Genomic DNA, 24,453 nt, shown 5'->3' on the forward strand with positions numbered 1-24,453 from the left:
AGAGCGATTTTTGTTGGAGTTTGGGGCAGGGACAGGGGATTGGGAAAGAGGGGAGAGTCTGGGGGTGGGTACTACTTTCTCTTTTTTCTTTTTTTTCCCTTTTTTTCTTTTTTTGCTTTCTTTTTTTTTTTTCTTTTTCTTTTTTTTTTTTTTTTTGCTTTCAGAACCTTTGGGAAAAAGGACTTTGGTTTCTTAAAGTGTTGTATTCCTCATTCAAAATCTCCTCTGGGCACAAGTTTAAAGTTGTCTGTTCCTAGAGAGAGACAAGCACCTGTACGTTGACAATAGTCCCTTTTCGTGAGTCTTTTGTCATAGACAGGGGGTTTCAAGTCAACAATAAAATCCTTATCACCCCCCTCCCCCCAAGAGTTTTGGTTCAGTTTGTCTTCTTTTAAACACAATGTACAAAAATAGAGCTTCTTCCTAATTTTTTCATGTAAAAATATTCCTCTGATGCAGTTCTCTGTGAGTGTGAGTGTGGGCCTGGGGACAGCCTTGGGGAGCTGCGGTGAGGCCAGCCTAGCCGGGGTGCGTGGGGCGGATCCGCCGGGACCTCTTGGTCACCGTGGTGTACTTGAAGGGCTTCTGCAGCTCTGCCTGTCCCTTGGGGTAGCGCTTCATGAAGTGCACGTCCTGCTGGTTCTCCCGGGTCTTGGGACCCTTCCGGGGCCGCCCCTTCTTGGTGAAGCCCACGTACCAGCCAGAGTACTTGGCGGACATCAGGGCTGTATAGTTGTTCTCCAGGACTTTCTCAATGAATACACACTCCTTGCTGGTGCCATCGGGCTGTAGAAAGCAAGAGAAGGAGGAGGTGAGAAGGAGAGGGTGGGCTATGAGGGGCAGAGCTACGTGGACAGGGTGTGGACAGGTGATGGAGGCTTGGGACAGTAGAGTAGGGGGCAGTAGAAGGCCTGACCCAAGTTTTGTCACCACTAATTTCACTTCCTGGATCTATGGAGTGGACTTGTCATATTGGCCCCTGCCTCATTCCCTACCCACTAATTAGGTAATAGATTCCCACTGTCATTCAGGAATCCATCCCTTCCCCATTCACTACCCTACAGCCAGGGGCTTCCACCCCAACTCTACTAGAACAAGAGACCCAGACCTGGCCAATGAAACATTATTTCCCAGGACTCGTGCAGAGCTGGGTATGTGGCCTAAGCCATCCAATCTGAGTGTTCCTCAAGACCCTCGCATAATCCCCCCAAAACATAGGCTGCTTTAAACTTGAGGAACCCCTAAGGCTGAAGCATAGGCAGCTATCTTACCACCATGAGGAGAAACTCTGTCTGACAAGGCCAACACAGAGGAAGGAAAGCCAAGAGGAAGTGAATGAGAGAAACCAAGTTCTGGTCACATCCTTTGGGCTCTGGACCAAGCAGTATCTGAAGCTCTTTACCTCACTGTGATGTGAGCCAATAATATCTCATTTCCTTTAAAGTAGTTGAGATTATGTTCTATCACCTGCAACAGAAAGGAGTCCCTGCAGATGTGTACAAAACCTGTCAGCTACTCTACTGACACTCAACTCCACTGCAATATAGTTAAATTTAAATTACATTAATGTGGGATATGGTGCATTTTAAATGTTTGGTGTGAAGAGGGGTGGGGACCTCCAAGAGTAAGAGTTTTTGCATGGCCAAACTCCAAAGCCTATCTATGCCTTTGGTTCTGAGATTTCAGGCTCCCCAGCAGATGTGTGAACTCCCTAGGAGACAAGGGATGCCGGGCAAGGAGTACTAGATTTCGAGTCAGAAGATGAATCAACTCTAACACTTCCTTATGTGACCTCAGGCTAGTTAATTCCACTCTCTAGACGTCAGATTCCTCTTTTCACCAAACCGGGACAGTGACCCCTGCGTCACAGACATGTTGTGAGGAATGATACTTATAAATGACCCTCGTACACAGTAGGAACCTGCTAAATTATTTCTGAAGAGCAGGTCGTTCAGATGGTTCTGGCCTCTCTCCCTGGATCGGATCTGGACAAAGGACGGTGGGAGGCAGGGCTCTGAATCTCCTCCCTGAGACAGCCGAATCACTCCGTGTAGAAGAGTGGGAAGCACACAAAGCTGTAAGGCCTGAATTAGCAGCGCTCGAGTTTCCAACTAACATCTCCAAATTTAGGCTGGGCCCACTCCTCTTTACGGACGGATGCCCAGCCAAGTTGGAAGCCCAGCGGTCTGGCTGTGCGTGGTGACTGAGGTGTGAGTTCCAGCCTTTTGTTTGAAGTGGAAAACAGGCTGGGGCTTCCAGGAACGTTCACCTTTGAGCGGAGGGCAAGCTTGCGCCCTGCAGACAAAGTGCTGAACTTTGCAGAAAGGGAAGGGCAGGGTAAGAAAACATTCTCTGGGGGCTGAGATCTTTCGAGGAGGTTGCACAGCAGGCAGGGGGTGGGGTTGGGAGACATGTGGGACCCAGAGGACAGTGTCTGGGGGTGGGGTTGAGCAGTGAGGGACTCTTGTGAGGGAAGTGGAGCATATGTACAAGGCAGGTAGAGGGGAGTGGTCTCTAGGTCTCTATTCCCATGGATAATTCTGGAAGCTGCCTATCCAACCTAAATCCAGGTGCTCTCAATGGGACAGTCACGGCAAACTGAACAAAGCCCATGCCATGGTTTTCCCCACTATAGAATGCCTGCCACTACCTGGGAAACTTCTTTCATCCTTCAAGGTCGAGCTCAGTAACCACCTCCTCCAGGAAGTTTTCCTTCACTGCCATCTATCTCCCTGGGCATTTCCTCTTCTTCACTTAAGCCTCCATTCAAACCTCCAGGTCTTACTGGGCTCACATACTCCATCTTCGCCCCTTGGCATCCCTTCCTCCTCCCACCCTCCAACAGAGCAATTCCATACCTACCTGCCTCCTCGCTAGCCCAAGAGCTTCAGGAGGTCAGGACTATTCGTCAGTTGCCCTCATGGCTCAGCATAGGTCTCGGGTACCCAGAGCATTTGTGGTTGAATGAATGAAAGTTCTGGGATAGAAATGGTGGCCGTGACCTTCAAAGGGCTTTCCTCTAAAAGAAAGTAGACACTGCCTCCCAGATCCCTGGCTAGTGTCCCAGAAACAGTCATGAGCTGTGGGAGGCCCTCCTGGGGGATGTGCTGAGAAAGGGGTACAGCAAGCAGAGGACCAGAGCTCCCGGCCTGGTGCACTTGGTCTCCCTACTAATCCACTCACTCATTCATTCGGCATTTATTGTTCGTCAGTTATAGGTCAGACATTTCCGCATACATAATTTCATTTCATCCTCTGAACTTCTCAGGTAGACCCTCCCTGCTAGAAGAAAACAGAGTTCAAAGAGGGCAAAAGGGTTTGCCCAAGGTCATGGGGCTTGTAAGAGGCACAGCCAGGTTTCAACATGCATTTGCCACTGCAGCTCATTTATCCTCTGTCCAGTTCCATAGAGGTCCGTGAGAAGAGACGGTGTGGAAAAGTGGGCACTGCCTATCAAAACATCTCAACTCCCCAAGGCCCATATAGCCACCATCAGCATGAAGCAAGGTCTTGGATGTGCAAGGAGTGTGCACAGTGCCTGGCACATGTGCTTCCACATGTCTGGGTTTACTTATGAGAGCTGAAATTCCCAGCACCCAGGAGCCCCTTGGGAAGAGCCATGGTACCCATGATGGTCCTAAGCTCCCCCAGGGACAGTCACACGGTCCTCCTGTGAGCTCAGATACAGCAGATCCAAAGCTAATGGCAGGCCGCAGCTGGGCTTGCCCATCACCTCTGCTCCTGACTACCTCTATGACCCTGCTTATTGCTTGCCAATATTTAAAAAGAACACCTGTGCTTGGGCCTCATCCCTAGAAATGCTGACGCAGTTGGTTCAGGCAAGGCAGACCATCAGTATTTACAGAGTGAGTGAATATCCCATTGCAGAACCTTGGTGATTAAATAGAATTTGAGCATCCCCCCCCTCCACTCCCTCCCCCCCCCCCCACACACACATCCAACCTCCTCCTTTCCAAATTGGAGTACTTTTCTTTCTATTTGATCTGAAGACTGAATCCTGACGACATCATTTGGCCCCTAGATCCCGTCTTACTTGAAACTGGAACTACCCCCTGGACGTTTTTAGTTACATGAGCCAAAAAATTCCTTTTCTGCTTAAGGGATTTTGAGTTGGGTTTCAGTCATTTACAACCAAAGCAGTCTTCACAAAGATGTGATGGTGGGCAGAAGACCCCTCTACCCTGAAAGGTCTGGGGCCCTGTGTTGCCTCAAAGAGGACTCCAGTGATGGCACAGGCAGGGGCAGATGAGAAAGTAATCAAACTGGGTTGAATATTCAGAGACAGGGGAAAATGCCTAGCATGTAGTGCTCCATACTCAGCAGCTGTTTATAGAATGGAAGGATGTACTCCCTCCTGGGTCAAATGGATGTGGGGTCCAGAAAGGTGGTAAAAAGCAGGGAAGCTACCTGAATATGCAGGGGATTGAGGCAGAGCTTTCGTATATGATCATTACGGTCCAGCAGAGTTGTAGCCACAGCCAGGGGCCCAGAACATCTGAAAAGCCTCTATTGGGGGCTCAACGCAGGTGCTCCGCTGTGGTCAAAGATGTGCAAGGTTGGCACCCGGGGTCAAGACCACCCAAAAAAGCCATCCTGTTAGACCACTCTAAGGGAGTCAGAGCCTAAGATGAAGTCAAGGGTTCCCACAGGTGAAGGAGTAACTTTGTGGCCTGGCTTCAAAGGGGAAGTGAATGAACATTTTTCAGGTGCCCACCAAATGCCAGCATTATCATTGCCATTTTACAGATGAGGACATCGAGGCTCAGCAGTTAGGGCACTTGATGCCCTGTCCTGACATGAATAATTCTGGCTGTGGGTTAAGACAGATGGTAGATGGTGTGGTCCCAGCGATGGGTTTTGAGATGGATTGGGGGTGGAAGACTGGGGATGCGCTGAGGCAACAGTTCCTGTAAGGTATGAAGCCAGAACAGAGGCAGTGGCAACGACGAAGAAAACACAAGGGTAACCCCAGGACCTTGGAGCCTGACTGCCTAGGAGGCTGGGATGGACCGGCACCCCAAGAGCCCGTGGCTTCTAGCTGCAGCAGACAGGAGGGCTGGGCTAGGCAGAGGCCAACAGGGGGCCCGCTCAGAACCACCCTGGGGCAGGTGGATTCGGGGGGCATCCTTGGAGGGCCCGGGCCAGCCCAGAAGCCCGGAGCCTGCACGGGGATGGGGGAGCTGCCGCGAGGCGAGCGGGAAGGAGGGGGCCCTCCCTGGGCTGCGCCGAGCCAGCTGAAGCGCCCCCAAAATAATGACGGGAGAGGGCGAGGGGCAGGAAATCGGAGCCGGCTCCTGTGGAAGCGGTGACTCAGCGGCGGGCGGGCGGCGGGCGGCGGGCGGCGGGGCTGCTCCTCTGACCCCAGCGCGCCCTCCGGGGCTCACGCTGCCGGGAAGCGCGCAGACCGGGGCGGGGGGGGGGGGGGCACCGGGCTCGGCCGAGGGGCTCCGCCGCGGGCAGGTCGGGCCTGGGAGGCCCCGCGCGGGCGGGACGGCAAAGCGCCACAGGAAACGCACTGCCGGGCCCGGGGACCCGCGCCCGCCCCTGTCCCCGCCCCGCCCCCCGCCCCGCCCCCGCCCCGCCCCCGCGCCCGCCCCCGCCCCGCCGGCCGCCCGGGCCGCGGGAGGTGAATCACTAATTAAAACCACTCGTGGCGTCCGGCCGCTCGCTCGGCGGGTTACTCTTCCTGCGCTCTGAGAGGCCCGCTGGCGAGGGCAGTGCGGCTGGGACCTCCGCCTTCCAGACGGGCCTGGAGTCCCCGCAGCTCTAGGTGGGCCCTGGGACAAGTGCCTGGGACGGCGCCAAGCCTCAGCTTTCTCATCGCGAAGTGGGGGTGGTCGTGGTTGCGACCTCGCGGGATTATTGGGGAGTACTTTTTGCACAGCGCCTGGCAGAAAGTAGGTGCTCAATTAACAGAAGCTACTGGTGGTGTTATGATTAACAAATAATAAGCAACAATACTCTGCCCCAAGTCCCCGGCCTGTGACACTCTCCCCAGCACTAGGGTGTGGAGTAGGGAAGAGGGATCAGAGTTGAGGGATTCAGGAAAACAAACGCAGGGCCCCAGGGCTTGAACAGGAGTTGGGGCCGTGCTTTCTCCTCCCAACTACGCGTAATAAGGACAAATTACCAGCCAGGGCCTTGCTCCCAAGCAGGAAGAGCCATCCTCCTTAGAATCAGGATCTTACCCCCATAACCCAACTCCACCTGTCCAACAGGAGCATTATTACAAGTTGGATATGGGGATGAGTAGGGTCCCTACAAAGGGCAGGGAACATAAAGCATGACCCCATGGAGCTCCTGACAGTAACACCTTCCACTGGAAGACCCAAAGGAAGTAACTGTACGAACTTCACAAACAGGCACACCCAGGAAAAAAGGGGGACACCAGGCAGCACCCGTGGAAGCTCAGAGCCCCCGGCATGTGGGTCCACCCCACTCATACCCACACCCCACTCTAATTTCTTACACGCAGCTCTGCTGCCTATTCCAAAGTCATAAAATCTTCCTGAAATGCTGAAACTATGAGGCCCAGCGCTGAGGAGGCAGCTGGGTCCAGGAGGTACTATACTTCACAGCAAATCCCTGGCAAATGTTAAAAAACAATGCTGAAGCCCCAGCCCGTGGCCTGCGGCTTCCCTGTTCTCAGACAGCAGACACACACAGGCAGGGAGCCGCTGAGCCGCTCGGGGTTCACATCCAGCAGGAGAGATCAGGACCCTGCATGCTCCACAAAGTCACAGTCATGGATACCTCATACAGGCAGGCTGTGATGTGGGGGCAGAGAAGGAGCGAACGGAAGAGATTATAGTTAGAAACAATCTCTCTCTCTCTCTCTCTCTCTTTTTCTCTCTCTCCCTCTCTCTTTTCCTCTCCCCAGGCCTGTTTTCCATCTGGGCCTGACAAGGCCCTGAGCACCCTGTTCCAGGTCCCCAGAGTTGCCAGGGGGAACCTGCCCAAATACCCTGGGAATTCCAGACCATTACTCACCTTCCCCACGAGCTTGCCTTTCCGGTTCATACATAGGTAGAATTCCGTCTCCTTGCCCTTGATCCGGACTTGACTACCGAAGGTGTCTGTCTCCACTAGGAGCTGGGCTTCGAAAGGCAGAGAGAGAACAAGACACATTTTTTTTACCAGGGGCAATGGTTTGGCCAAAAGGCTCAGCAACACGATCCCTGACCTTGTCCTCCGACCCCCTCACTGCTCCAACATCAGGCACGGGGGAGGCTTTGAACAGGTCTCATCCGAGCACCCTGCCCCTTATGCAGCCAGAGAAGTCTTCCAGTCATTTATTCTCCACCCCCAGCTCTCTTGACTCCACTTGGGACCTAGATGGCTCCAGCTGGATGGTTGTTCTGCCCCTGTGGCTAAATAGCAGTGTGTCCTCCCCAAATCACCCACCCAGACCGGCCCCTCACCTCTGTTCCCCAGAACAGGCTATTCACACAGCCACACGTATAACCCCAGAGAAGTAACAGTCTCTGGAATGAGAGCACAGAAAAATGTATGCAAGTTTGCATGGGCATGCTCACACCCTACCCCGCCTTGGGGGAAATCAAACTACTTCCTCCAAAATTTCGGTCAAAGGCCCCTTCCTCTAGGGCAAACATCTAGAACCCCTGCTAGTGTCCCCTCTCCACTCCACACTTTTGCCACCTGGAGTGGGGAAGGCCTCTCAAGAGGAGGTTTTTTGGCCCCTGAGAATGGAGCTATCTCCATAATATTCTGCTTTCCTCAATCAAGGCCACCAAGGCTGAAATGTAGCTAACTTCCAGGAGCCTGGAAGTCCCAAGCAGGACTGGATATGCCCTGGTTCAGAGTAGGAGACCCCATATTAAACCATTCTCCATAGAGCCTCCCTTAGGAGAGGGTGTCCAGAGCTGATCCCCCAAAGTCCTGACTGAGCAAGGACGTCAAACAGGTCAGCCCAGGTGGCTCAGCGGTTTAGCGCTGCCTTCGGCCCAGGGCATGATCCTGGAGACCTGGGATAGAGTCCCACGTGAGGCTCCCTGCATGGAGCCTGCTTCTCCCTCTGCCTGTGTTTCTGCCTCTCTCTCTCTCTCTCTCTGTCTCTCATGAATAAATAAATAAAATCTTTAAAAAAATAAATTTAAAAAAAAGGACGTCAAACAAAGGTGACTGTCCCTTGATTAGGCGTGCTGTGTCCAGACCCCTCCCTGTCCCTCTGCCAATCCACTTTGTCTCCCCAGTAAGGTGCTGTGTGACTTCAGTAGGTCATGCACCGTATCTGAGCTCGTCTTGAACTCCGATGCCTGGTTCCCTCCCCAGCACCTCCTCCTACTGCTGCCTTCTTTGCCTATGACCCCCTCACCATTCTCACCCTCCCATCTCTGACCCTTTGCTTTCCAGCACCTGCCCCTCCCTCAGCCACAAACTTTTAATTTCAGTGACAAGGGACTTCCTTCTCCATAACAAAAATCATAGCCCTAAATACAGCATCTTTGGAGCCACAAAGAGTGTACCTCAGTGCCCCTAAAATACACTAGGTATGATTTTAATAAAAAAATTTAAAAATATATACCCTGGTGCCCTGCTGTGAAAATTAAAACCATCTGGAACTCAGGATTTCCAATAATTAATCTAGCCCTCCTTTGACACCACTACTAATTAAAATATGATACCCCACCTTTCCAAGGAAAATAAGAAGAATTTACATAAAATTTAAAGATCTAACAAGAATTCAGTAATTCTAGAAACAGGGAGGGAGGGGGAGGCACATTCTTCTCTCCACCTTCCCCCATCCCTAGTAAACACCAAGAGGAAAATATAAGCAACACGGAGATAGGGGGTTATAAGACCCCCATCCTCCTTGCTCCCCTTTAATTCAAACTCCCTATAACTTTCCCTGGGAACCCAGGGCCAAACATTAGAGCAGCCTGGGGCTTGCTTTCTGCATCTGCTGGCAAAGCTCAGGCCCCACACAGGATGGAGATTGCGGGGTTCAGGAGGGTCTCCCAATCCCAGGAGCTTCCAAAGAAGAAAACACACGTAAGGGAAAGACAAGAGATTTAGAATATGCAGACCTAGGTATGAATCCCTGATCCCACCTGCCAACTGTGTGACCTTGGGTCTCAGTTTCCTCACCCATAAAATGGGTATAATCATCCTTACTCTTCAAAAGTTATTGTGAGGATTCCACAAAAGGGAGGCAGAAATGGCCTAGCACCTGTTCTCAGAGGCCAGGTAAGAGAAGTAACTATTATGTAAGTTTCGTAATAACTGCAAAACAAAACTGTTTTCTCCTAAAAACAAACAAACAAACACACACACACACACACACACACACACACACACAGCATAGAGGGGAGGAGGAAAAATCCTATGTGTGGAAAAGGGTAGAAGTAGAGCCAAAGTGGCCTCCCCAGGCATGCCCTCTGACCTGAACTTCTTCAGCATCCTCCAGGGTCACAGGCATCCCACACTGTGAAGTGCATCAGAAAATGCCTTGGGCTGGGACTTATGGGGTCTGATTCCATTTCTGGCATGGCCATACTGGGCTGCATGACCTTTGAGCAAGTCACACCCACCTCTGAGTCTCAATCTCCTTACCTGTGCAGCGGGGGGAGGGGCCCAACCCTATTCTGATTCTCTGGGACTGGGGCAGAGCCTAGGAGACAGGTAGGGATAGAGACTATAGAAAGGGGGTCAGGCTCCAGGACTATGGCCCAGGCGACCCCAGGTGAGTCTGAGAGAAGACTGCCCTGTCTGCCTCTCCCAGTATGTACCTGGACCTCTGTCCTCAGAACAGTTCCTATCATTGTGGCTCCCACATGAGCCCACGAAGTATATACATCACCTTGAGTGTGGGTGGCTTTGTCCCCATTTTACAGTTTAGGAGACTGAGGCTCAGAGAAGTAACCCAGCAGCAGTGGCTGACATCAGGTCTGCCTACTTTCTGCTGGGGCCTGGGCACCAGGGGAGGGCCTCCAACTCCAGGGAGATGTAGTTCCCTGCCCCCACCCCCCACCCTCCCCTAACACTCATCAGCCACAACCCACCACATGAAGCCCTTTGCCTGAGCTGTCCAAAGGGGCTGGGGCTGGGGCTGGGCTGCACCTCCACCCCCACAAACCTAGCTGCCCTCACCCCAGCATGGGGAAGGTCTGCTCCAGATGCCATGCCGGGGAGCCAGAAGTCTGCTCTCCCCGACCACAGCAGGCCTTGCCGTGACCTAGACTCCACTCGGGCGCATGACATAATGAGAAGGGAGCTGGGCCAGAATTATGTAAAGTCTGCGGGGAGTAATAGCAGCAGCAGTTCTCAGAAAGAGAGAGAAAGAAAGAGAGGGCGAGAGGTGAAGAGAGAGACCCCACCCATCCAGGCCAGGTTTGCTCCACAGCCTACCTCGTCCACAGCATCACGTTGCCCCTTCTCATGACCCAAGCCCCCAACACGCAGCTCTCAGGAGCTTAGAAACCTCCTCTGGGCTCAATTCCATCCTAGAGGCCTGTACCAGGCCAGGTGGGAGGAGTATGGTCGTTATCTGGCTCCACTCCTCATCAGACCTCCTCTCCAGGCATCCCCTCCAGACTGCACAACTCAGCAGCCTCCTCCCTCTGCCAGAGAGATCCTTCTAAAATATAAAATTAATTTTATCTCTTCCCTGCTAAAATCCTCCTAGGGATCTCCAATTCACTTAAAATCTAGCCTCTTCATGGAGACTCATATGGGGGCACACACTACATCCCACCCTCACTCACAGCCCTCCAACCAACAAGCCTCTTTGCTGCTCCTTTCTGACACACCAACACACTTCCACCTCAGGGCCTTTGCACTCAGCTGTTCCCTCTACCTGGAGGCTGCCTTGCCTAGAGCTTCCCATAGAGGCTTCATTTCTCTTAGGTTACCACTCAAATGTCACCTGCTCAGAGATTCCTTTCCTGGTCACACTGTCCAATGTCATACCACCATCTCCAGTCCAGCTCTACCCATTCCCTGCCCCACTGTCTTCAGAGCTCTTCTCCAAATGATCTTAGTTGCTGTCTCTACCTACTGCAAGGTAAGCTCCTCTGCAGCAGGGCCTTATCTGTCTTATACATCACAGAGATTTCTAGCACCTCGCCCATTCCTGGTAAATGACCAAGAAGTAAATTTTAGTAGATGCATAAACGGCTTTGTGAAGTAGACATGAGTAACACTAAGAGTTACAGAAAACCCAATTCAGGGAGGTGAAGGGACTGCCCAAGGACACACAGCTGGCCAAAGGAGGGCAGATGTGGAGACCCAGTCTGACTCCACAGTCAATGCTTGGCCACTCTGCTCCCCACTGATGTTCTCCTGGTACAATCCCTGTCACTCACTAGAACTCTGAGCTCCTACCCACCCGTCCCTGGCCTCAGGATTACTATCACATATACCGACCTGCTGTGTGACAAAAGGAAAAACCCTGTTCATCTCCAGGCCAGGCCTACGTGACCTGCAAGGCCTCTTTCTGTTCTGCCCCTCTAGAAATTATCAGTAATTTACATTTATTTAGAGTTTATGATGTGGTGGATATTGTTCTAACTCCCCTATATGCATTCTGTCCCTCATGATATCCTTACAATAATCCCATGAAGTTAGAACAGTTATTATCATCCCCATGTCACAGGTGAGAAAACAGAGTCCCAAGGTTATACCCATGAGGGAGCTGAAACCCAGGCAGGCTAGCCCAGAAGTCTTATCTTGTCCATCGCTCCCTTTACCTTCCCTCTGCATCAGCTCCTCTCCTGGGGGAGTGAGTGAGTGAGTAAGCACCAAAGGCAGGGAAGGTCTTTGCTTTGACCTCACTTTCCTGAGGCTGAGTGACTATCACCAGAGATGCCTACATCTCTAAAAACTCATACTGCTTTTTTTTTCCTTCTCTTTTTTAAATGCTGAAGTAACAATAATAATTTAAAAATAACAACAAAGAGCACCTGGGTGGCTCAGTTGGTTAAGCGTCTGCCTTTGGCTCAGGTCATGATCCCAGGATCCTGGGATGGAGCCTTGTATTGCGTTCTCTGCTCAGTGGGGAATCTGCTTCTCCCACTGCCCCTCCCCCCCGTTCATGCCCCCCCCTTTAATAAATAAATAAAATCTTTTTTTAAAGTCTTATTAAAAATTTTTTTTAAATAAAAGTTACAACGAATACTTGAGCATTTACCATCTGCCAGGGACTGTGCTTAGTCTAAATGTGCAGTGCCTCACTTGATCCTAAGTCCCAGAGGTAAAAACTATTACACCCATTTTATGGATGAAGAAACTGAAGCACTGAGTAGCTAAGTTACATGCCCAGAGTCACATGGTAGGGCCGGGATTTGAAGACTGGCAGAGTAACTCCAGAGCTAGTCTGAGATTCAGAGGTAGGCAGAATGGGACGGACACACTGCAGGCCAGCTATCATAGAGAAAAAGGAAGTGACATTGATTGACTGACTGATTGACTGCTTGCAGTGTGACTCCCTAGCTGGGCCTGCTAGTGTGTGATCCGGGGCCTCACTTTGAAGACTTTTGGTTTGAAGCATAGGAAACAGGGGGGAAAGACACAGAGAAGCAGCCAAAAAAGCAGACAGAGACACAGTGCAAAGAGAGACACAGGAGACAGGAACCAAAGAGAGGGAGCCTGAGAGAACAAAGCTGGAGAGTAGGGGTTGCTTCCCCCCGCCTTCAGCCACAGGCTAAACCCCCCTTCAAGAGCTGCAGGCGAAGTCTGGGAGCCAGGAGCCCCCTGGGTCCCATGTGAGGTGGCCAGCAGCTGGCAGGCCTCTGTGTTTCCAGTGCTGACTGTGCTTCTGGCCACTCCCCAGGTGTCCTCCAGTGAGGAAATATCCTTGCCACAAAAGGCACTGGGAGGTCAAAGCAAATCAGTCCTCCCTCTCCCTGAAAGTGGAGCAGGTGGAGAGGAAGGGGCAGGGGCAAGGAAAGCTTTCTGGAAATGTTTCCACATCACTGTCCACACACACATACACACACACACACACACAGTGTTTCTCCCAAAGTCCCCTTCTCCTAAAGTCCCCCAAGGAGGTTTGCAGGCCACGTGGGCTGGCTGGAAAGGAAGAGGGAAAAAATCAATAGGATTGATCAGGAGCTATATTTAATCCTAGCCATAGCTCTAGTGTGGCCATTTTAGCTGCAGAGTCAGCGAGGTGTGGGTGACCACTCTTCACTGGGGACAGAAGTTATGGGACATGAGCTCAAAGGGCAGGGATTTTAATGCCCCTTCCCAGCTGCAAGAGCCCTGGGGGAAGCCAGGTCTGTTGCTTCCTGTATCCCCTTAGCAGGATGCAGAGCCAGCAGGCTGAGAGGATGGAAGGGAGGATGAGAGGACCAGGAGAGGAGGAGGCAGGGAGCACTGATCTGCCAAGTGTCTACTGTGTGCCTCAGCTCTGTGCCAGGCACCTGCCTCAGGGGGAGCACTCCCAGACACACAGATGGCTCATCCATGCAAGCACTGGCTCAGGCATATATCGAGCACCTGCTTGTGGCTGGTTCTGTGCATGGTGATACAGCAGTGAACAAAATAGACAAAAGCCCCCTACCCTCAAGGAGTTTGCATTATAACAAGAGAGACAAAGAGCAAAAGGCTAAATACATAACAGCATATCTAGTAGTAATAAGAGCTGGGTAGAAAAATATGCCTGAGAGGAGACAGAGATAGGAAGCCTCTGATAAGGAGACAATTGAATGGAAGCCTGAGTGAAAGGAGGGAGCAAGCCATTGAGGATATCTGGGAACGCAGCATGCTCAGGTTGAGAGGACAGCAAATGCAAAGGTCCTTAGGCAGGAACATGTCTGGCATGTTGGCTGGTGGGTGGGGCTGGCGCAGAGTGGGCAAGGAAGAGGCAGTGTGGCAATCAAGAGCCAGGCCATGCTGGGCCGATCCAAGAACTGGGATTTTATTCTCAGTGAGACAAGCGCCTTTGAGAGTGGAGTGACACGGTCTCACATTTAGGGCTGCTATATGTATGGACTATGGGCATCAGACTCAGAAGGTACAAGGGTCTCTGCTGTGTCAGCCACATCAGCCCTTGCTCCTTGCTCAAACACAGCCCTCCAGGGGGTACCAGACTGAGGGAAAACGGGGACCAGAGGACTCCCCTCCTCATTTCATCTGCTCAGTAAAAGCCCCGGAACACACCACACACCTTCCTGTGTGAGCCACACAAGTCAGTCCTGATTATGCTTTGAGTTGCCCCATAATCATTTTATATCTTCACCCGGCAACCTTTCAGTGGGGACCTGCTTTCTGCCAAGCCTTGTACTGGATATGGGGACACACAGGAGGATCTCAACTTTCAAGGAGCTCATGTTCTCAGTGGGGGCAAGGTGAGCAGGAAGGTGCAGGCTGATGCTGGGATGGGCTGACTCCTCCCAACCCCACAGCAGTACCACAGCTGGAGGCACAGACTAATCCATGCCTGAGCTCTCTAGGAAGCCAGCATACACCCCATACCCAGTCCCCATGAATGGTGAGGAAGCCCGGGCTCAGGGAAGGAATGAGAAGGACCCAAGGACACATTGGAAGTTAGAGAACTAGATTCTTGCCACTCAGAGCCAGCCCCTGAGATGGAGCAGAGTCTGGCTTGGGAGTAGCGTGAGGGCTGGGACCAGGTGTGTCTTACCACCATATCCCAGGCCTCAATAATTCTGTGCTAAGTGAGGGAGGGACCCCAGCTCAGACCACACGCAACGAGAAGGTCCAAAGACCCTTCCTCCTCTGGCCCGACAGCAGCCATAACAGGCAGTCCTGCTGCTTGGAATCATGCTAAAGAAGCCTCCTTTACCAGCAGCTGACATGCCAGGGCCTCACTGATGCAAGACAGACATGGTCCCTTCTGGAAGCCCCAGGCATTAATCCCTGAGAGAGGAACCTCTACCAGAGCCCATGAGGGTACCCCCACACCCAAACAACAGCAATGAGTTCAAGTAGTTATTCATATTTTTCCTTTAATAATCATACAATCTTTGAGCGTGAGATTTGCTCTCATTCCAATTACCCCATTTCAGAGAAAAGCAAACAGGATCAGAGAGGCTAACTCAGATCCAAGGTCTCCAGCTTGCAGGTGATGGAGCTAGATTCAAATCTTGTCCAACTCCAGAGTCTACGTTCTCAACCCCTCAAAAGATCACTTTCCTGGCTGACACGACCCCTACAGGGGGGGATTGCTCAGGGGTTGTTCTAAGGACAGTCAGTCCTGGGAGGCAGGCCTACTGCAAAATGTTGGGTTTGGGGTTTTTTTATCACTTTTTTTTCTCTAATAGAAAAAGAAAAACCTTTTTTCAAATGAAAACAGGAAAGAATATCTAATTGTACCACTTATAAAAGCAGTGTTGCCCCCACACCACCAGTCCCACTGCCGGGGTCCCTACCCACTCCCTAAGCACAGACTCAGTCGGCCCTAGGCCTCAGGCCTCCTCTTCTAAAACTCCAGTTCTGTCACTGGCAGCCCTGCTTCCTGCAGCCAGGAGGACCTAATGCCTCCATACCCCGAGCTCAAGTGCATGAATCCTGGAGGCAGGCAGAGCGGGGCTCTCTCACCCTCTCTTGGCAGAGGAAGAAACTAAGCCGAGAGCCGGACATGCTTGCCCCAAGCTTTGCAGGCTGCTCAGTGGTAGAGCCGCAACAAAAGCCCAGGTGTCCTACCTCCTGGTGCGCTGCTGTTTCTGCAACATGGTGACTGACTGCAAGACAGAGGTGGCAGGGACCTAGTGCAGGAAGGGGAGGGGCTGATGTAACAATCCTAGGGGGGTGCGGTGGCCCTACCCTGGGCCATGGGCCTGCCAGCTGCCCCCCCACCTAAACCTTTAGCTTCCTGGCTAGCACACCTGTGCCTCCAGAGCCTGGCCTGCCCTCAGGCATCTTAGAGTGCTCTGGGAAAGCTTTGGGGAGCCCTGGGGAGGTCTTCTTGCAGAACAGCATGGTGTGGGGGCCCCACTCACATCTACGCAGGTTTCAGCAAAGACCACTCACAGATATAAAGCAGGCCAAGAGCTCCTGGGCCGGGTACTAGGACAAAAGTGAGCCTTCTTCATCTTGTGCCTGCCCTGAGTTTCACACCTCAGGATGCCATGGCACCTGAGATTTTGAGTGCCTGTCAGGACTCCAGATCCCAGGTGTTTATGGGGACCCTGTTTATACTCAGCAGTTCCCAGACCACATTAAAACTGCATACAAATGCAAGCCTCAGACTGCATCATTCTTTCAGCAGCAGAGTCCTGAGAAGGAGGGACTGTCCTGGGTGGGTGGGGGGGCCTCGCCTGATGGGGGACTACTGGCTGCCCATCCCCCACAGGCAGGGCAGGCCCCGACCGCAGCCCCAACCTCCAGGCTGGCTTGGCCACATAAATCACCCTCCCAATAATATTTGTATTGATTATCTAGATTGGAAGCCTCAATTGGCTCCATTGTCTCACTTCCTCTCCCAGGGCTCACAGATGGGGTCCCTTCACCTCATCTGCGTTTCTAATGCGACACTTAAATGAAGCAGTCTCAGCAGCCAGCAAAGCCCCACACTGCCCTGGCTGTGGGGGGGTTGGAGGAGTGGTAAACATATTCCTTGAAAGTGAATGATTCAATCTGGGGTTTGTGGAGCTGGAGAAGCCAAAATGGGCTAGTTTCTGGATACGCAAAGTGTGGCCCAGCCACACCATCTGGGTGTGTGTTAGAAATGTGGAGCCCGGGACCCACCCCAGACCCACCAAATCAACATCAACATTTAACAAGATCCCTTGGCGATTTCCAGACGTGTGAATGTCTAAGAAGCACTGCTCTAGTCCAGCCCTTGTACTGGATAGACAGGAACCTGAGGCCCAGAGGAGGTGCAGGGCTCGCCTGATGTCACACAGCACGTGAAATCCCCTGAGTCTCTATCTGGCTCAGGAAGAGGAAATGAGAGGCAAGTAACTTCTGGAGTGAGGGGGTGGCCATTTCTGGGCTCCTCGCCCGCCAGAGCTCCTACCTCCTGTCTCAGGGCATGGACAGATGGTTCAGACCAGAGTCTGACCCCCCTGTACTCTCCCAGCCTGGAGGGGCCAGAGAGAGCTCCAGGGACTCCCCAGGAGGGCACCTCCCTCCCGCCCCGGCCAGCCAGCTGCCCCTTCCCTGGCAGCAACTGGACAGCAGATCCCAGGGAAAAGCACCACCTGGGTCTGCCCTGCCCAGTGGGGGGCATGGAGAAACAGAGGCCCCAGAGAGGCAGCCAGTGGAGGACCTGGGAGAAGTAGGGAGGAGGGACTGAAGGGAGGGAGGCAGGGAGGACAGAGACGGTAGGGAGGGGGAGATGGAGAGATGGACAGAAACAAAGAGGGGAAGGAGTGAGCACCAGGAAGGAGGGGAGAAGGACTCAGACAGCTCAGTGGGATCAAAGCTGCAGCAGCAGCAGCAAGACTGAGAAAGGAAGAAGGGGACAGAGGGAGGGAGGGAGGGGAATGGAGGCAGTAAAGAGTGATGGCACAGGAGAAGGGAAGCAGCTGGCCCAGGAGATGGGGAGCCCAGCCCGGCCCAGCCCTGCCCTGCCCGGCCTGCCCCAGCCCCCAGGAACGGTGCAGCTGCCACACTTGGGCCCTACCGTGAGGTCAGTCCTGCCCTGGGGCGGAGGGAAAATAAATGGTGTCCAAGATAAAAGGTCCAAGAAATTATTTGTCTTGTTGTCATGTCTTGACTGCAATGGGCAGGGGCCGGCGGGCAGGCGGGGCATCATCCCAGAAAAGCCTAGGCTGGCAGGCCCACGGTGTGCATGTGGGACCCTAGCCCCAGCCCCACGCCTTGGCCCACCCACAGCCCCAATTCCCCTGCCCAAGGCCAGCCTGGGGCGGAGGTGGTTGGGGGGGTAGGACGGTGATGGCCTGGGACACCTCCCAGAACCTGGCCGAAGAAGGCAAGAACCAGTGAGGCAGAGTCAGTATTTGCCCAGACTGGTACCAAAAATCCTCTCAAGGCTCTGGGGAAGTGGAGTCCTGTCTGTTTCTCTCACTGCTGAGGGCCTTTGTGAGCTGGGGGTTAAGGGGGGGGGGAGTCAGGGTGTCTCATTCCTCCCAGCCCCCCTTGCAGAGACAGCATGAGGTGAGTGATGGTTCCCAAACATCCCAGAGGAGGGCTGGATAGTTTCAGGGTCAAGGGCAGGTCAAAGGGACAGTAGCCCAAGGTGCTGTGAGCACCATTCCTCCCAGGTGTACAAGCCCAAGCTCACAGAGCACATACCCACACTCACACCCATGTACACACATGTGCACTCACACTCACACCAGGCTGATTTCCAGCACCACCAGCAGCATCCAAAAAAGCATTCCCTGGAGGCTCCCCCCTGTCTGAGCAACTGAACCTGGGGCTGGTGAAGCAATGCCATGGGGCGCAGCTACCTGCTTTAGGCCATGCCCAGGCAAGCCACTGATACCCACGACAGCCGGCATTTACCAGCAAAAGCAATTTTCATTCCCATCTTCAATCAGTACTCCCACCAAGGCTCTCCGGGATACACTACTGCATCTCCAAGTTTACAGCTGAGAAACCTGAGAGCCAGCTATGCCAGGTGCGAGATTGCACAGTCAGCACAGGGCAGAACTGGGATTTGAACCTGAGGTCTCAGAGGTGCGCAGTGAGGGAGGAGGGAGTTGGCACCTACCATACTTGTCCCCGTCCTCGCCGCGGGCACTGATCCTGCGGCCCAGGACCTGGATGTGCTTCCCACTGGTCCGGCTGTAGAGCTGGTACAGCCGCAGCTGCTTACGGCTCACATCGTCCCGAGCCCGCGTCTGGTTCTCCACGTGGATGCGGAAGTCCACGTTCTCTTCGGCCGCCAGCACCTGGCCAGGGAGAGGGGCATCAGTGATCTACCTTGGAAGTCCTGGGTGCTCTGCCTGTAGGAGCCACGTTCACACCAAAGAGCCAGGGCCCCCTCCGTGCTGTCTCTGGACCAGGCCCTGGTGCAGACTCTCCTCCTCTGAGAGACTCACGCCTCCGCTGTTACCATCCCCATTTCACAGATGAGGCAACCGAGGCTCACAGCAGTGAGGCGTGTTGCCCCCAAGGTGGCCCAGCTGGGAAGTGGCAAATCTAAGAATCAGGCCTAGGTCTGCTGGACAATAAAGCCTGCTATCTTTCCACTAAAGCCTCAAGTTAAAGCAAGAAGTATGGAGCAAAGATTTCTCGTGTGACCTTAGGCACACAGATTCCTTCTCAATAAAACAGTAGAACAGAGCCCCTACCCTGATGACGCTCAGAGTGGCTGTGAGGATAAAGTGAGCAAGTGGGGAAGTATCAAAATCTATAATCTATATGAAGATGGGGGAAGCGGGACGCCAGGGCGTGATCTGGGAGACACGGGATTGAGTCCCGCGTCGGGCTCCCGGCATGGAGCCTGCTTCTCCCTCTGCCTGTGTCTCTGCCTCTCTCTCTCTCTCTGTGTGTCTCTCATGAATAAATAAATAAAATCTTTTTAAAAAGGGGGGGGTAGCCCGGGTGGCTCAGCGGTTTAGCGCCGCCTTCGGCCCAGGGCATGATCCTGGGGACCTAGGATTGAGTCCCACGTCAGGCTCCCTGCATGGAGCCTGCTTCTCCCTCTGCCTGTGTCTCTGCCTCTCTCTCTCCCTCTTTCTCTGTGTCTCTCATAAATAAAATCTTTAAAAAAAAAAAAAAAAAGATGGGGGAAGGATGGGAGGCACAGCAGGAAGGGCAGAGGCCTGGTGAGTCCTCCTGGAAAGGAATGGGCCAGAATCCACTGTCATTTGTCCTCCAGGAGTTGATGTCCGGGGCCAACCCTTCCATGTCCAGAGAGTCCTCACACTCACCACACTCACCCAGCCTTTGCCCATATCCCTGGCCTCTCTTGGAGAACACTTCATTTTGCATCCCCCACCAAAATTCCCCATATCCCCAGAGGCTCAATTCATATGGGACCACATCCTCCAGGAAGCTGCCTCTGGTTTCCTGTGCCAACGTATATCCCTCTAGTCTCCCTTCCTGAACATGCCACCTCCTCACCAGCCTTCTGTTCCCCCTCTTGCCCTCTGGTTGTCTGTCTTCCACCAGACCCGATCACCTTGTATAATGTTCCCCCCTCCCCACCCTCCAAGGCTTCCCATCACATTTAGACAAAGGTCTCCATCAGGACTTCAAGGTCTTCAGGATGAGCCCCCTTTTCATCTTTTACTACTCCCTCACCCCCAACTATACTGCCGTGTTATGCCACTGAGCATTCCAAACCCAAAACACACACCTGCCTCAGGGCCTTTGCACTTGCTCTTCCCTTGGCTTCAATGTTCTTTCCCAGATTTCTACACTCTGGCTCCTTTACCTCATTAGGGTCTCTGCTCAATGTCACATCCTGAGACAGGCCTTCTTTCACTGTTTTTCTGAAGCAGCCCCCACCTCTGTAACTTTCCATCTCTCTACTATGCTTTGTTTTTTCTTTCTAACATTGACCAACTTCACATAACACCTATTTATCTGGTTTTTGTCTGTCTCCCCTCAACATTACATTGGCAGCACCATGAAAGCTGGGGCTGTCTCCTTCTTGGTTTGCTGCTATATCCCATCCCCAGCATGTAGCACAGGAGAAACTCAAAAATTTGTTGAATGCATGAATGAATGAACAAATGAACATTGAAAAGATGTGGAGTCCTGTCATTCCATTTACTATTAAATTAGGTTTTATATGCCCTGCTAAATGTCTGCCTGTCCCTTCCCATCTTAACCATAAAGCTGAACAATTCTCAAAGCCCAGACAGCATTCTTGGTTTGTTCTGTGTGCCCATGAGGTCTGACATGATGCTGGGCACACAAGACCTCACTCCCATGAGAGCATGGCCTACCTAGCCCATCACAGAGCTCTTGGAGCCAGGGCTGCCCAAGCATCTGAATCACCTCTCAATCGTGAGCTCCCAAGGGCAGGGACCATGTTCTCCTCATTGCTACATCCCATGCCCACCCCAGGGTCTCTGTCCTCAAGCTGACCTACACATGTCCCCTGATGAGCCTGGGCCTGGCAGGCATTCCAGCTGGATCATACTATTTATCCTTCACTATCATTGTCAGGGCAGAAGTATTATCCCACATCACAGATGAGAAAACTGAGGCCTCGAAGCTGAACTGACAAGGTCCCAGAACAAGCAATGGCAGAATCAGCCCCAGTTAAAGCCCCTCTTCCAGCCCCACATTGCAGGGCCCCACTTGCCCCACCAGCGCAGTCAGGAGGAGGTCCCGGGGCCAGAACCCAGGGTGTGCCCCTCCCTCACTCAGGGACCCTAGGCAGGTTACCAACCCTTCTGTTCTTCAGCTTCCTCACCTAAAAAATGAGAGAGGTGACAACAGCACCCACCTCATGGGCTGTTATGCAGATAAAATGGATAAAGTCTTAGAACAGTGCCCAGCACAGAGCGAGTACTCAGGAGCCTTAACTAAGAGAACACATGGATGCCCTTTCAGAGGCTCACAAGGAAAGCCCTGCAGACTGAAGCCTTTCTGGAAGAGGGCACCTCTGCACACAATCGCAGTCTAGGAAGACGCTATTGCCTCTGAGCCTCCAGACAACCCAGCAACAGGGAAATGCTTGTCACCTCCACTTAACAGATGTAGAAACGAGGCTCAGAAAAGTTAACTCAGTGGCTTGGAGCCACAGAGCCAGGGGCATGGGGCCTGGCTGCCGGCCAGCCAAGGAGGCATACCCTTCACTCCCATTCTTCTTGATGGCCAGCCCCTGTCACCAATTCACAGCCAGAGTCTGACACCTGGGGCCCACTTCCTCTTATATCTTGATGCTCAGGGAGGGAAGAGCTCCAGCACTCCATGAGGTTTGCACCTGGTGGGCATGTGTCCTGAAGATCACCTCCGACCCCACCCCACCCCCCACCCCCGACTCGTGGCCCTCAACCTCCCCTCAACCTCCCTGGAATGAGCTCCCGAGGTAGGCTGGGCCCATCCCCTCCCCCAAGGGCCATCCTCCAGCCTCCTTTCCTGCCCTCCAACTCTCCTCCTGCTCACAAGAGACCTTATCGACCAGAGGTCAAACCAATCTCCTTACCCTGGGTCCCCAAGGGGAGCTGTCCTGCCCCAGAAGCCAGCCTCCCATTAACGATTTTCTCCCTGGCCCACTGGACAGAGGCAGTGCTGGTGACCCAGGGTCAGCAGGGGCTATCCGGTGGCCCTTCCCCAGGATGTGGGGGGAACAATTCATCTTGCCCAGCTTCCACCATTTAAGCCACATTCTGTGGTCACATCCTTCCCAAGGGAGGCAGCAGGGGTGGCTTCTGACACATAAACAGAATCCATCCTTCTGATAACGTAGAGAGACCCCTGGGTTTCCTGGGCAAGACCCTTGGGGAGCCCCAGGCATCTGCGTAGGTCAGGTCTTCTGTCTAGGGCACACTGCTCCCTCTGCCCAACTGACACCTTCCCTCAGGTATCTCCTCTGGAAGCCTTTCCTGCCCCCCACCCCAACCATCCCACACACAACTGGGTTAGGGCCTCTGGGCACTATTGTAATGGCTTATCATCCCCACAGTGCAGCTCACCCTGGGGTCTCCAGCTCTGGCGAATGTTTGCTAAATGACTGTGGCTAGGATTAAGGAAACCTGAAGGCCAAAATCAGCTCCACCACTCACCACCCAGACAAGCAGAGTGCTCCACAGAGGGGTGGCAAGGGGCATTCTTAAAGCTATCAATTACCAAGCTTTCCTCTGTTCCAGGCACTCTGCCGGAACCTTTAGATATGGTACCTCCTCAGCCACTCCTGGAGGTGGGCCCCAGTTAGAGCTCACTTCATAGACTGGACCTTTGAGGCACTTCTCCAGGGCCACGGGAGCTGGAATGTGGGCAAGCGGAGCACTAGCATCTGCCTCAGGAACATCCTCTTCCTCCTGTTTTCCTGCTCAGAGTGGCAGGTGACCTGGCCTGAGAGGGGTCCTGTCTTCCAGGCTTTCCTGGAACAGTCAAAGCTGCTCTCCACTGGCTAACACCCCTCCAGGTGCACAGTCATCTGGGGTGTTGAGAAGCTGCAGCGTGAAAAAACGAGACTACTGCAGCACTCACAAGGGAAGCAGGGTTGGCACGTTCAGGACGTCCTTGGGTGGAGGAAGGCACCTTTGTTACTCTGCCTTCCCCCACCCCAGCTTCTCTTTTGGGTCTAAGTAGCTTTTCCCACAGCAGGATGGCCTATAGTGGGGTCCCCCTGCAGCCTAAGGTCCCCCCAGTGCCCCCCAGCCAGCCCCTTCCCTGCCCTAAGAGCTTGGGCTCTGGTGGAAACATTCACTTTCCAATCCAGGAATTGCACAGGGGTGACAATGGCCTGACAGGTTCAAATCTCCCCCAAGGTGTGCTGAGATCGCAGGCTCTGGCACAGACAAGGTGCCCAGTGGGACACAGCCCCCTGCCTAGGGCCCGGCCTGCACTCTCATCCTTGTGGGGCACAGCTCTCTAACACACAGGGTGGGGCCGGTTCCAACATCACAGTCCGCCTGGCTCCCCACGGCCCACAGCACAGTGTCCATTTGGGGGCCTTCAGTGTCCATTCGGGGTCCTTCCTGGTCCATTCGGCCAGCCTCTTCTACATTCTGCACCTCCTCCCTTCACCCTAGGGGTGAACCATCCATGGGATGAAAAGAGGCTGGGGTGTTCTCAATGCCAGCTCCCAGACATCAACCCAGGCCCCCTCTTACCAGGGCATCCATCAGCCACCCCTGCTCCCTCTGGTTGAAGATTCCGGCTTCACTGACCCACTCATGCTCTGAAGACATGTCTGGGGGCTTCCTATTTCTTCCCGGGCCACACCCCCATCTTCCACAGATGTCCGCCTCACCATGCATCACTTCTGCACACACGCTGCAAAAATGCACACACACCACACAGCACACATTCAACAAGATGACCAGCACTAAAGTGACCTCAGGGGTTGCCGGGCTCTACCCCAAATCACCGAATTGTTTTATTTCTTTAACCCTTGGTTTTCTCACTGGCAGAATGGGGACTGCATATCATATTTATCCCAGAGAAAGATGGTATTAGTAACAACAGCCACAAATGTTTTCTTTTTTCTTTCTTCTTGTGTTTTGAACAGCCACTACTTATTGAGCATTTCCTCCGTGCTAAGGATCACTTTAGGTAAATTGCCTTCTGTAATTCCCAGAGTGGCCCCATGAGTCAGTACAATTACTGTCCCCATTTCACAGATGAGGAAACTGAGGCTGGAGAGGTGCCATCACTTGTCCAAAGTCACACACTTGTGAGAAAAGAAATCAAGATTCAAGTCCCTGTCAGCCGAGAGCCCAAGCTCTCCAGCACTTTGCCCCGATCCGCCTTCACTCTCCCCTCCCTCCACCCCTCCTCCCCCTCTATTCAGGATGGCAACTGGTTCTGGCCACAAGCCATAGTTGGGGCAGGGACTGGAGAGGGATTAAACATGAAAGGGCTGAGGGCCTTGAGCTCTCTCCCCCTACTCCAGAGGAGGATGGGGTC

General features: G+C 53.2%; 1 protein-coding gene across 2 annotated transcripts in view; it reads right to left on the reverse strand.

Moving 5' to 3' along the window:
• The window catches only part of FGF18 (fibroblast growth factor 18), a 36,818-nt gene that overhangs the window by 3,632 nt on the left and 8,733 nt on the right, over positions 1–24,453 (reverse strand). The window contains exons 3-5 of one of the 2 annotated variants that reach the window (XR_005358196.1): positions 18,629–18,809; positions 7,012–7,118; positions 698–786 (exon numbers count right to left, since the gene is read on the reverse strand). Coding sequence is in view for 1 of the 2 variants with exons in the window: in XM_038534771.1 (XP_038390699.1) it covers positions 520–786; positions 7,012–7,118; positions 18,629–18,809 (555 nt within the window). In the remaining variant the exon portion in view is untranslated. Of the gene's footprint in view, positions 1–140; positions 787–7,011; positions 7,119–18,628; positions 18,810–24,453 lie in introns of those variants that run through there. The other variant, XM_038534771.1, reaches the window with a different exon arrangement.

This window comes from Canis lupus, chromosome 4, assembly GCF_011100685.1.
Source record: "Canis lupus familiaris isolate Mischka breed German Shepherd chromosome 4, alternate assembly UU_Cfam_GSD_1.0, whole genome shotgun sequence".
Lineage (NCBI taxonomy): Eukaryota > Metazoa > Chordata > Mammalia > Carnivora > Canidae > Canis > Canis lupus.